Source organism: Vespa velutina, chromosome 11 (assembly GCF_912470025.1).
Source record: "Vespa velutina chromosome 11, iVesVel2.1, whole genome shotgun sequence".
In the NCBI taxonomy this organism is placed as follows: domain Eukaryota; kingdom Metazoa; phylum Arthropoda; class Insecta; order Hymenoptera; family Vespidae; genus Vespa; species Vespa velutina.
In genome coordinates, this window is record NC_062198.1 from 2957450 (window position 1) to 2972449 (window position 15000).

The 15000-nt window shown below is 28.5% G+C and overlaps 1 protein-coding gene across 3 annotated transcripts in view; it reads left to right on the plus strand.

The window, feature by feature from the left end:
• The window catches only part of LOC124953158, a 175847-nt gene that overhangs the window by 9553 nt on the left and 151294 nt on the right, over nucleotides 1–15000 (plus strand). For all 3 annotated transcript variants that reach the window (XM_047504122.1, XM_047504123.1, XM_047504124.1), the window contains one exon: nucleotides 7631–11143. In XM_047504122.1, the coding sequence (XP_047360078.1) occupies nucleotides 7790–11143 (3354 nt within the window). In that variant the 5' untranslated portion in view covers nucleotides 7631–7789. The remainder of the gene's footprint in view (nucleotides 1–7630; nucleotides 11144–15000) is intronic.

The following is a 15000-nucleotide window of genomic DNA, read 5'->3' on the forward strand; positions in this document are numbered from 1 at the left end:
TCTCTAATGAAACAATATCTAAGTTTTTATTATATTAATATAATTAATACTTTTAATCTAAATTATTATATCTATTTGGTTTTTCAATGATTAATTATTGAATCATCAAAATTATTTAAAGAATATATATATATATATATATATATATATATATATTATATATAAACACACACACACACACACACATGTTTATATGCGACGACCTGAATATTATACAATACATAAAAGTATAGTCTTGGAAAGAAGATTTTTCTTTTGAAAATGTTGAGATATTCATTGTCTTCATTTTATTCGAGAAGTCTTTGCGTGGGTCCAATGAAAAAGACGAGAACGAAAGAAACAACCTTGCGTGTGGTCCTTTAAAAGAGAATACCGCTTTCGAGAAGCAACGAAGGATTGTCTTTCTCTTTCTCTCTCTCTCTCTCTCTCTCTCTCTCTCTCTCTCTCGTTTTCTTTTTTTTTTTTTCTTGCAAAATAAAGCACATGGATAAAACGCGTTGCCGCTCGTGCGAGAAATCGTGCCACCTCGAAGAGACGACCTCCTTCTTCTTTACTTTTTATTACTTTTACTTCGCCAACATCCTTTCAACTCGTTATCATATTCCATTCTTCTTTTGTTAAGAAACTTTTAACTTTTACTTTTATTTTTTTTTTCTTTTTCATCGCATTTTTATTTACTCTCCTTCTTTCTTCCTTTTTCCTTTCTTTCTTCCTTTCTCTCTCTCTCTCTCTCTCTCTCTCTCTCTCTCTCTCTTTCTCTCTCTCTCTCTTTTCTTTTTTCTCTTTTTAATTTATCACGAATACATTCCCTTGTTTTCTATATTTATTTGTTTACTTATTTATTTATCTATTTATTTATTTATTTATTCATTCATTCATTCATTCATTCATTTACTTATGCATTTATTTATATATTTATTTATTTATTATAAGATATTTTCACTTATATAAATTAGTATTTATGTTAACGATCAATTGTAGAAATTACAAATATTATTTCATTATACAATCATTTGTAATATCACAAATATTTTATAATTAATATTTTTCATTTCATCATTGTCGTAAGAAATTATTATAAATAGTTATATGTATAATAAATTGTATTATTATTATTATTATTATTATTATTATTATTACTATTATTATTATTATTATATTGTTAATTAAGTTAAGAACATTGTTATTTTTATGACGTATGTAATACGTAGTCATGGGATGGCTAAAGAAATAATAGAAGAAGAAGAAGAGGAAGAAGAAGAAGAAGAAGAAGAAGAAGAAGTATAGTTCGTGGGTTGTTCAAAACTCTCGAGACGAAAGACACGAGAGGGAAAGAAAAAGACAGACAGACAGAGAGCGAGAGAGAGAGAGAGAGAGAGAGAGAGAGAGACAGAAACAGAAAAAGTGAGAAAGGAAGAGAGAAGAGAGAGAGAGAGAGAGAGAGGGAAAGAGAAAGATAGGGACACAGGCGTTTAAGAATAATTAGATGGTCTTTGGAAACGTGATTTATGATCAAGGGTAAGGTTTGGATAAAGCCATGACCGGTAACATTCATATCGATCTTATGTTGGTGAAGGTTTCGTATGCTTTCGGACAGGATCATAGAGAGCTAGGAATAGTAACCTTATCTCACGAAAGGTAGGTAGGTAGGTAGGTAGGTAGGTAGGTAGGTAGATGGTGTAGGTTGTGTAAGTAGTGTAGGTAGTTAGGTAGGTAGGTAGGAGAGAGAAAAATAGAGAGAGAGAGAGAGAGAGAGAGAGAGAGAGAGAGAGAGAGAGAGAGTACCAATCCGTTAGCGAGATTAATGAGTCGCGTTATCGAACGATACGTCTTTCTCTCTGTCAAGTTTTTTTTTTCTTTTTTTTTTTTTTTTTTTTTTTTTTTGATTACTCCTCTCTACGTATTTTCCTTTTATTTTATTTTTCTGTCCGTATTGTTTCTTGTTTGTTAGTTCGTTTGTTAATATATTTTTTTCTTCTTTTTAATTTTTTCTTGTCAATAGAGACACAAAGAACGTCTCAATAGTACGTCGGAATGATTTCTAAATATAATCGTCGATCGTAATGATGATGATGATGATGATGATGATGATGATGATAATAATAATGATGATAATAAAAATAATAATATAATGATAATATCGAGGCAATAAGTATAATAACAAGGATATAATGATTATAAAAATATGGTAAATGTAATATGAAGGATATTGTGTAATTGTAGTAATTTGATAGATATATTAATACTATTATAATTATTATAATAATCCAATAAAAATATATACAATATTAAATCTATACATATTTATATATGTATAGATTTAATATATTATATAATAATTTGAAAATATATTAATGATAATGATAACAACAACAACAATAACAACAACAATAATAATAATAATAATAATAATAATAATAATAAGAATAATAATAATATTTACATTATTTTCAATATAAATTTATCTCGCTTTTTGTAATTTTTTTTATTCTAAAAAAAAAGAAAAAAAAAAAAAAAAAAAGAAAAAAAAGAAAAAAAAAGGAAAAAAAAAAGAAAACATGCGAAACGTGAAAAAGAAAAAGAAAAAGAAAAATATTTTGTACGAAGGGGATTCCATTAAACATATTTATTTCCTTTCAAACAGATCATCAATGACATGGTGTTTAACAGTTTTATCGGTCTATCCAGTTCGTAAACACGTCATATTTTATGATCGTTCGAAGAAAGACGGTTCGTGCATAGAAAGAAACATTTTGCATTAATAAGAATCTGTATAGGAGACACGACTGTCATAGTAATTTAAAATTCATCATTAAATGGAACGACTTGATACATTTTCTTTTTCTTTTTTCTTTCTTTTTTTTTCTTTTTTTTTTTTTTCATCGCATATAGTTTGTTATATCTCTGTTTAGCACGAAATCATTTTGCTTTTCTTGTTAGATTTAATTAGTGAATATAATATAATTAATTAAACAAAAATTTTTTTTTTTACTTTTACACATATCTCACGTCATATGGGATTATTAATTAATAAAACTAAAGTACAGTTATGAATAGTATGATATAAATAATATACATATATAAATTTAATCGATTTATATATTTATATATATATATATATTTAACATGTTAATAATAATGTAACTGAATTTATTTACATGAATTATTATTCAATATATAAATATTATATTAAATAGGATATTAAGAAACAAAAAAAAAAAAAAAAAGATGATCACTTAATGATTCAAAAATTACATTAATTAACTATTTGTATTATATTTTTATCGTTGACTTTCATTCTATATAAAATCGATTATCTAATTTGAATATTGCATTCACGATATTCAAATCTCGTATATGAATAATTTTTCTAATCTCTTTCCTCTTTTTATCTATTCTCAGATAAAGTAGAAACATGAGGTACAATCGTATGCCGCAGAATCGATTTTTTTCTATTTTTTTTTTCCCCTTTATTTTTCTTTTTTTTTTGTACTGTGATCCTTTTTATTGTTATCTTGTACATAGGAATGCTGTTGAGAGATAGAGAGAGAGAAAGAGAGAGAGACAGAGAGAGAGAATGAGAGTGAGAGAGATAGAGAGACAGTATTAGAGAATATCGGGGGAAGAAAAGCAACGGATAATAGATCGAATAGACGACGTAGAGGGCCTGCTTGAATGACACCGTTATTAGAACCTAATCCACCGAGAGAGTAGCAGTTCTAACGGGTGAGCTTTGAAATTCATAGGAGAAGGTTACTAGAGCCACCCGTATGTTACCAAGAAAATTGAGACTGTCCGAAAACGATACTATTATATTTTTCAAGATGATCTCTTTTTGTTCTAGATTCCTACTATGATTACATGATCACAATTTCTTCATTCATAATATTATTATTATTATTATTATTATTATTATTATTATTATTATTATTATCATTATTATTGTTATTAATTTTTTTTGTTAATTCGTAACAAGCAATTATTAAATAAAATTATAAGAAAAGTTACTCATATACACATACACGTATCTTCATTTTATTTTCGGATGATATTTTGGGAGTAAAATGATCTTTAACTTTTCTTTCTTTTCCTTTTTTTTTTTTTTTATTTTCGGATGATATTTGGTAGTAAAATGATCTTTAACTTTTTCTTTTCTTCTTTTTTGCGAATGAATTAGAAAATCTTTCGTGTGTGTGAATTATGTTCTACGTTCACAAAAAAAAAAAAAAAAAAAAAAAAAAAAATATTCGTTTTTTTATTTATATAGAACTTTGCGCCTTATGGAAATTTAACATGAGACGATCTTTTTATTCAGTTTGTTTTTACGATAACACGATCACAGTTTCTTCGTTCATATTTCTTTTTTTTTTCTTATTCGTTTTTTTCTTTTTTTTTTGTTTTTTTTTTTTCTTTCTTTTCCGTTTCATGGAAATTTAACATGAGACGATCTCTTTATTCAGTTTGTTTTTATGATAACGCGATCATAGTTTCTTCCTTCGTATTTATTTTTTCTCTTCTTTTCTTTTTCTTTAAAATGAATTTCTTGTTTTAAAAGAATATCATTTTAAAGAACATATGCATATATATATATATATATATGTATTTTTATTTCATAAGATTATATTTTATGAGGATACATGCAACATGCTATAAAATGTATCATAAATTAAGATAAAAATTATGGAATTATATTATTATTAATAAGATCAAAAAAAAAAAAAAAGAAGAAGAAAAATAATCAAAAAAGATAAAGGGGAATATTAGAACGTCAGTTTATATTTAAAACATTTGTGAAATTAATTGCGAATAATTATTTGCGTATAGATATAATTAGTATGATTAGTATGATAAATAAATAAATATGAAAAAAAAAAGAGAGAAAAAGAAAAAAGAAAAGGAATAGGATAAGAGAGAGAGAGAGAGAGAGAAAGAGAGAGAGAAAAAACAACGAGCACATATTGAACGATCGTAGACATCTGCTTCTGGTTTTGATCGACTTGACGATAAAACCGGAGATTAAGATCTACTTTTACAACGGTGCCTTTCAGTGGAACCAATGTCAGCCACTTAATATGCCACTTAAAAAGTTCTCCTCGCTTATCTTGACGAGAGCGCGTCGAAATGGATTGAAATTATCGAGGAAGCTTAAGGATAAGATCTTTGAGAAAACCTTGGGAATAAGATGAAACGTTAGTTGCAGTTAAGAGTTCACTATTAAAATTTAACTTTTCCTCGACTTTCTTCGTTTCTACTAATTAACTCGTTTATTTCTGATATATATATATATATATATATATATATATATATATATATAATAGTTATAAAAGATTCAAATAATTAATTGGAAAGAAAATGTAAATATATGAGTAATAATAATAAATATTGTTTGTAGATATAACAATAAAATAAAATTTGTATATATAACAAGATTGTAAAAAATTGAAATAATTAATTGGAAAAGAAAAAATATAAATATATAAGTAATAATGATAAATATTATTTGTAGATATAATAATAAAATAAGACTTGTATATATATGTGTGTATGTTTGTGTAATTTTCATTATATGAGTCGTTTATTTTGAAAGTGGCCTAACTCCATTTATCTTCAAATCGAGATATTTAAGGGTTTGCGTTTCAATGAATTTAAAAATATACGTATAAGATACTAATGAGTTATACTACTTAAGTGTATCTAAGGGTATTAAATTTATAGTTCCTATTAAGATGTCTTATAAAAAATTTTATATTATAAAAAAATATGTTATTTAAAACAATATTATTTATAATAAAATCATTCTTATCAATTCAATCGTTATGATGATTGTTTTATATATCTTTTTGGGCAAGTACATATTGGAACATCTGTTCGTTAAGAATTCCTTAAGATGAGACGAACGACGATTTAAATTTTTATAAGGCTATTTATAGTTTTTCTACCTGAAACTTAGAAGAACTTCTTTTGTACTACAAGGGACTGAGAAGGAGAGAGAAAAAATGACTAAATACACAGGGAGTGAGGCTAATCTAATAGGGGCGGGGCTAAATACCTCAGAGGACGGGGCCAAATACGCTAGGGGGCGGGACTAATCTAGTAGGGGACGGGACTAATCCAGTAGGAGGTGGGGCCAAATACCCAGGGGCGGGGCTAAACTACTAGGAGGCGGGACTAAGTACTCCAATGGGCGGGTCCAAATACCCCAGTGGGCGTGACTGAACTACTTGGGGCGGGGACTAAACTAGGAGGGTGGTGCCAAACAAACCCAGGGGCGGGGCTAATATAGTAGGGTCGGAGCTAACATAGTAGGGGGGCGGAACTAACATAATAGGGGGCGGGACTAACCTAATAGGGGCGGGACAAACTAGTAGGAGGCGGTGCTAAAATGATAGGGGCGGGGATAACCTAGGAGGGGGCGGGAATATACTCTGTATCTGTATCTGTGTGTATACATAGAGAAAGTCGATAGTGGAGAACATGTTTTCGTGGAACAAACCTCTTGGAATTTGTTTCCGAAGTCCCAAAGGACCTGTTTCTCTCTCTCTCTCCCTCTCTCCTCGATTTTCTAAGATAGTCTTATAGTCATATAATCAATAGTCAGTATAGTCATTTATTGTCATATAGTCAATAGTCAATATAGCCGTTCATAGTCAGTAGTCAACCACTTTCACTACATGTACAATTTTCTACTACCATGAGAATCACCGTAATTAGATAAACCGTGTTGTGATGGTACCATTAACCTTATGAATACTATGAGCGCACATATGCGTCCAGCTATCGATATAGACTATGGAAGCAAATACGCGCTTGCAAAATATGTTTCTGTGTAATCATTAAGTGCAAATTGCGATAATGATGTTTTCAATAAGAATTCATTATTAACGATAATGGCAATTCGTTCTCGTCGACATTTTTGTTATTATAAAAAAAAAAGGGAAAATGAAGAATAATTATATATATATATATATATATATATATATATATATATATATATATATATGTATTATATATTATATATATTTAATTTTTACTATTTATTTAAATTTTTTATTAATTATTAAAAATTATTTTAATTTACTAAGAAAGATAGAATATTGCGTCTTAGATTAACTTCAAACGTAAAAATATAGAAATTAAAAGAATTAATAAGAAATAAATGTTGATTTCCATTAAATCAAAACGAATTTTGAATGATTTTCATCTATTACTTCGTATTATTATAAAAAGTCATTGATTAATATCTTTGTCTAATCTTCGAGATAATTATAAATTATTTGAAAGCATACAAAAAAATCGATTCTTTCGAAATCTCCAATAGAAGCCAAATCTAATTTACGATATTATTTTACATCGTAAAATATCTATTAACATATCTAATTACATACATATATATATCAGTCAAATTGGTTTAATTAACATATTTAATTATATACATATATATATATATATATATATATATATATATATATGTATATATAATAAATTAATTATATCAGAATTTGAAGATTTTATTTTGTGTAGTGTTTGTTTAAAAAAAATTTATTGTGAAAAAGAATTCTTTTTATTGTTATTAAGTATCGAACATGATTGAATTACATCGATCTAACTCGTCTTTATATTTTCGTTTCAGAACTTCGAGAATACTTGAAAAAAGAAAAGGAAGAAAAGAAAGAAAAAGAAAAAGAGAAAGAAAAAAAAATAGAAAAAGAAAACAGAAAAAGATCCTTTTGAAAATGTAACGATAGAAGTTATAAATAAATCACATTAGAATCATAAAGATCCATCCTTAATGAAGATGAGCGATGAAACATTTGCAAAAACTTTGATCGGCGATATACCATACGCCGATGAAGATGGTTACACGATCGAACAAATACCACGTTCGAGATTGGTGTCGAAAATATCAACGAACGAAAAAGGAAATTCGATTCGTAATTCTCAAATATCATCGCGTAACACAAGAACAATTATTTTCGACAAGAGGGAGAACACGAAAAATGATAATAATCGTATGACCAATCAAAAGTACATTTATACGGAGAAAAAAGATAACGATCAACGTTCGATCGGTAAAAGGATCGACAAATTTCAAAATCCTTTAAAAAATCGATCGAAACAATCGCCACAATTACCAATACCATCGACCCCACCACCACCACCTTTACCACCACCATCACCTCTTCAACAACAATCTCAACAACAAATACAACAACAAAGTGGATACTCGAGTAGCGAGGAAAGTATAATAAGGAATAAATCTAAAAGTATTAGCTCGGCGGATACTCAATCGGTAAATAACATACTTGATGAGTATGAGGATGAAAGGTTGATTGAGTCCAGTGACGTAGGTAGTACGTGCACGATGAATGTAATAAAATCTCGTAACGTAGAACATCAAAGGAACAAGAGAGAAATTCAACAACCTCAGCAATATCATAATAATAATCATAATAACGATAGTAATAATCATCATCGTCATCAACAACAACAACAACAGCAGCAGCAGCAGCAGCAGCAGCAGCAACAACAACAGAAGCAACAAATAATAAAACGAACGACTATTTCAAGCGAAAATAATTTGATGTCGTCACGTCGAAATGAAAAGGATGAAACTATAACAAAAATAATAAATCGACAGGTACAAGGTAGACAAAGATCACGCGATAGAGTTAAAGATCCAACTAGATATTCGTCGTCGGCATTAACATCATCGTCATCGTCAAAACGAGCGTCACCATTGATTATCGATAATATCGATCGTACAAATTCAATGACGATGATGTCGACTACGTCGTCATCTAGAACAAACGAGGACGATTTACCGAGAAAAGGTGAGGTTCAAAGGCGCGTTGACGAATGGTTGAATCAAGCGCAATTACAAACTACTATTAATAAACGCGATAAACCATTAATCAGATCAAATAGTACCGCCGAACGACGTACCACTCAAAGAAGATGTCGTCAGGATCCAAGGTCAAGGTCGATCGACGAATCAACCGATCGTACGAACAATGGCGGCCCTAGTGGAACAGCAGGTGTTGGAGTTGGAGTTAGTGGTGGTGGTGGTGGTGGTAGTGGTGGTAATACGTCGAGTTACGACGATCTAACGCGTACAAATAAAGAATCATCTGGGACGTCATTAATGACAAATATTTTATTTAACAAAGGAACATATAAAGATTATCTTTTGATAAAGAACAAAACGAGACAACAGGATTATGGATTTTTAGCATCGAATGGTATTAACAGAAGGGATATAAGTCCGAATACATCGTCTAGAATACCTCAACGTGGTTCAAGTTTTAAACGTACAAATATAATAGAATCGAAGGATAATAAATTATCTAATTCGGATTATAATGAAAATAATGGATTATCATCATCCGTGTCAGCGATTGTTTTATCTAGAAAATCATCATTCAAGAGATCTTATAAAAATGATCATCGTATTGATCGTAATAACGTCATAACAACGTCCCTCGATGGTAGTGGTGGTGGTGTTGGTGGTGGTGGTCCTGTATCGTCGTTAATTAAACATAATATAGAGGATAATGACAAGGATCGAACGATTTTAATTGAAGACGATAGAGGTCAAAGAATCGACGAGGATTGGTTCGTGAAAATAAATAAAAATGGCGATATAGGTGGATACGATTGTACGATCAAAAAAGATGATAAAACATCAGATGTAACTAAGGTTGTTCATTCTAAATCTAATCATGTGATGGTTGGTCAAAGGGATAATATTACGAGAAATGATTGCGAGGATAAGGGTAATCTTGTTAGCGTACAAGTACGTTTACCAACCTCTCAAGGTCAAATAGATTGGAGAAAACTAAATCCAAGGAAAGCACCGATATTACCCAGAAAGGATTCCAGTGGTTCTCATTCAAGGAATCAATGTACTATTGCGTTCAACGAGACACCAGGTACAACTAGATCGTCTACGTTCAAACCTAACGAACGTAATTACGTTAAATCGGTTAAATTGTTGAAAAAGGATAATAATACGATTGACAATGTGAAATATATTTTCTCGTCGTCTTCGTCCTCTTCGTCCTCTTTGGTATCCTCGTCTAATCACGTAGAAAAGATTTACGAACGTACTTTGGAACCCCAAGTGATTTATGCTGACGATCTACGTTCGATCCTTCGGCCATCTTTACGCATATCTGCTTACGGCGAACGTACGGATACGTGTGAATGTGATACCGAAGAAGAAAATCTAAGAAAACGACAAAAAGAAGGAAGAAGAGAAAAGGAGGAGGAGGAGGAGGAGGAGGAGGAAGAGGAGGAGGAAGAAGAGGAGGAAGAAGAAGAAGAAGGAGAAGAAGAAAAGGAGAAAGATGAAGGAGAAGGAGGAAAAGGAAAAGGGATAGGTAGAAAAGAAGAAAGTATAGGAGAGATCGAAGAGGAGATTTATAGTAGGATCGGTGAAACGAGACAGGAGACTCTTGAGACTATCATGGAAGACGATAGAAAAGTTGAAATTGTTCGTTGTAATAAAGGATCTGTGACCTTGGACGATTGGAAAACTATAGATCAGATTAATTTGATCAATTCCGATGAGAAATCGTTGGATACTACTACGATGATGTATCATCGTTTTTCGAGTAATACCAAGGTTGATAATAAAATGGACGATGTCGATGTGAAAAATGATGATCCGATCGAGATTGACGAGGATAATTATAATCTGAACGATAGATTTTTAATAATTAATAATGAGAAAATATTTTCTATTGATGATAAACAGGATGATTGTTTAATGAATAAATTTAAGGACATGGAAGATACCCATGTTGTTAGATCAATGATCGAGAACGATGTGTCGATTCTATCTTCGAAAGAAAATAATGAGGACAGATCGAGCGTTATGGTGGTTAAAGAGAGTCTTCTTAAGAATTTACAATTTGATGCTGGTCTGCCGGCGAAAGTTGAACGTCGAAGCGAGTCGAAGTACGGCGATCAGCAAGCGAACAGGTCGAAGCGGTTCGACGATCGAGGAGAACTCGTTGAGAGGGACGAGAGAAAGGGGGAAGAAGAAGAGAAGAAGAAGAAGAAGAAGAAGACCAGAGAAGAAATGGAACACTCGAGGCTGATGGATTTGCTCAGAAATGGCGACTACGGAGCAGTTAAATTGGTAAGTAATCTGGAGAATTTACTTTACGCGTCTTTCTTTTTTTCTTCTTCTTTTTGTATTTCTTCTTTTTTTTTTTTTTTCTTTTATTATTTAATATACACAGTAGAATGTTAAAAAGAAATAATTTAATTTAGATTATTAATGATTTTTTGGAATAATTAATATGTTATTCTGTTATTAATATTTCTTTTTTTTTGATAATTTAATATATATATATATATATATATATATATATAATATAATAAATATTATTTTATTATATTATTTTTTAATAATCGATATATATATATATATATATATATATATATATATATTTCGAATAATTTTATGATTAATATATATTTAAGAATTTAATAAAATTTATTTTTAAATATAATTCATGATTTGCTTATTGCAATATCAGAATGATATAAATATTATTGATCTATATAAATCATAACAATGAATTGCGATTAATTGAGTTTTATTTTTGATTTGATCTATAATTAACATATAATTTATCACTATTGCAATTATGATTTGTTGCAAATTATAATTTTGTATTTTCCAAAAAAAATAAACAAATAGAAAGTTTTTTTGAAAAATCGTGAAATGATCGAGTAGTAATATATATATATATATATATATATATATATGTTTTTTTTTTTTCAATGATTATTTTCAATGATTAGATAGAAAACATTTGTTTCGAAAGTATATAAATTTTGTAATAAATTAATAATAATACAAAGTATATATATATATAAAGAGAGAATAAGAAAAATCATCAAAATTGAAATTTATGAAAAAGAAAATAAATTTCATTGGTATATAAAATATGGATCGAATCAAAGATGTACATAACTCTTAGTTCCGTTTCCCTCGCCCTTTTCTCCCGCTGTCCTTCTCCCTTCCAGTAATTTGTTAATTTCTTTCATTATTCGAGAACTTATTCTCGACGATAAAAGGTTGAAAAAAACTTGTTAATAATTATTTCCAATTTATTAATAATCATTTCGACATAACTTTTAAACTTACATAGATTATCATGATATAAGCGAATGATAATATAGATTAGGATTAAAAACGAATAAGGAGATTATTTTGGGACAATATATGATAAACTGAAAATTAGAATAGCTCTTAATTAGTAAAATCGACGAGTTTAAGTGATATTTATCTCTCTCTCTCTCTCTCTCTCTCTCTCTCTTTCTCTCTCTTTCTCTTTCTCATGTATCCCAATGGGCAATTTAATTCGCTTGGTCGATAACTTCATCGAAAAGATACGCTTGCAGGAAAGCAATTATTATATTTCAAAATGAGTCAGAATATTGTGCAGCATTGCAGTACGTAGGGCAGTGATTGTGCAACTAACAATGTATATGCATTATATGTATATACAACTAGGTGGACCTTCTGATAATTACGAGTTGGAATTAATCGCGATACGTTTCATTTACCTCGTTATATCGATGGTATAGTCGATTTCAAATTGGAAAAAAAATATATATATATATATTTATATTTTTTATGTACATATTTCTATCTCTTTTTATCGTATTCTTTCTTATATCCCTTTATCTCTTTCTATACTATTCTCTCTCTCTCTCTCTCTCTCTCTCTCTCTTTCTCTCTTTCATTCTTCTCTTTCCATATATCTTTCTCTTTCTATATCTCTTTTTGTCTGTCTGTTTTGTTAATATGAACGTATTATTTTTTCTTTATCTTTTTTTTTTTTTTTATTTTCTATAAACAGATCAATCATTATTACGAGAATAATAATGTTTGGACAAGTAACAAGTGTCATATTTATATATAAAAAAAAAAAAAATTTCCTTCCAATCAATGAATCATTAGAAATAATGATACAATTAAAATGTAATAATATGTAATTGTATAAGTGTAATAATTAATTAAGAAAAAACTTTTGGTAACTTGCAAATTGCATATTCTTTTTTTCTTTTTCATTTTTTTTTCTTTCTTTTCTTTTTTTTTTTTTTTTAAACATTTTATATTTTAACGAGTCTTATCTGTCTTTATTACATAGAGAATATTATTTCTCTCTCTTTTCATATTTTAATTTATTCAATTATTATCTATTTCATTTATAACTATTATCTATTTAATTTACAACTATTATCTATTTAATTTATTCCCTGTATCTTTAATCTAAATTTCTTTTCATTCTCTAAGCAATATAGCTATTCAAATAAATAAAAAACTAATTATCCCTTTTACACACACACACACGCACACACATTCTCTCTCTTTCTCTCTCTCTCTCTCTCTCTATCTTTCTATTTTGATTTCGATTTATTTTTCCCTTATTCTTCGTTTTGAATTTACGAATGGCGTTGTCAGCGGTTTCTGTTTTTCCGGTTTATATAGGATGCATTAATCGAACGAAAGAGGAAGCAATTTTGGAAGCATAAATTGTGCCGTGGTCGTTCGAAACACGGATGATCGAATTTTGGCGAACGATAAATGCCTGTATATCGTATATATCTGTATAAACGTATATAAATACATACGCGTATATAAATACATATATCTATATATATATATATATATATATACACATACGTACATATATATACGTGCGTATGTATTTAATGTAAACGTAAGAGACCTATACATGTATACACAAACATACTCGCGCATACAGACATATACACACACATATACACACACACACACACATATACACACACTTTTACACAAATAGATGCATATGTATCTACGTACGTGTCCTATCGTTCGAGTTACTCCAAATGAAATTCGATATTTTAATGCATCGTACTTTTCCAAAGAAAAGTACAAAGCTCAAGGGATATTTGCCGATCGTGAGTTTATGAATATTCAATGACGTATTTAACAATAAACTTCTTTGAGAAGATTTTCGAATGACGCCTGTTAAATCTTTGATAAATAATCTTTTTGAAAATTTTCTTCATGGGAAAATATGTAATAAGATATATGTAATGTATATATATATATATATATGTATATAATTTATTAATGATATACTGTTAAATTATACTCGAGAGTTATCGTTTGAAATTATTTTTAATTGTGAATTCTATTTTTTCTCTCTTCCTTTCTTTTTTCTTTTTTCTTTTCTTTTTTCTTTTCTTTTTTCCTTTTTTTTTTTTTTTTTTTTTTTTTTTTTTTTTTTTTTTTTTTTTTTCCTTTTTTTAATGACGATTAAGACTCTCGTCATTTTTGAATAAATTTTGAAAGAGACCGAATTAAAAGAATTAATTTTCATTAGAAAATGCAATTATATTAAAAAAAAATCTAACGATATGTTAATAAACGATAATTACAAATAGACGAGATTTATTTTAATTTTGCATATATAAAATAAGGATTTAGTATATATTTCGTAATTATTTCCTTTTTTTTTTTTTCTCTTTTTCTTTCTTTATTACTATGCATGACTTGTATCGTATTTACGAGTAAATAAAAAAAGAAAGAAATACAAAAGAAGAAAATGTAATTGGAGAATATTTCAAAAGTTTATTATTAAAAATTAGAATAATTTTAATAGTTATATCCTATTATATATACATGTGTATTTATGATCCTATTTTATACCTAATTGAAAAAAAAAAAAGAAGAAATTATTATAATTTTCCACTATCCTATCTAATACATTATACATATATATATATATATATATATATATATATATATATATAAATATAAATATAAATATACATATACATTCAATTTTATAAGTAAATACAAGAAAAAAAATTGATTAGTAAAATTTTTCCTTTCAATAGATATATTTAAAAATAACGCGCACACACACACACACACACACATGCATGCATGCGCGCGCAAACACGCGCACATATATTTTTTTTCTTTTA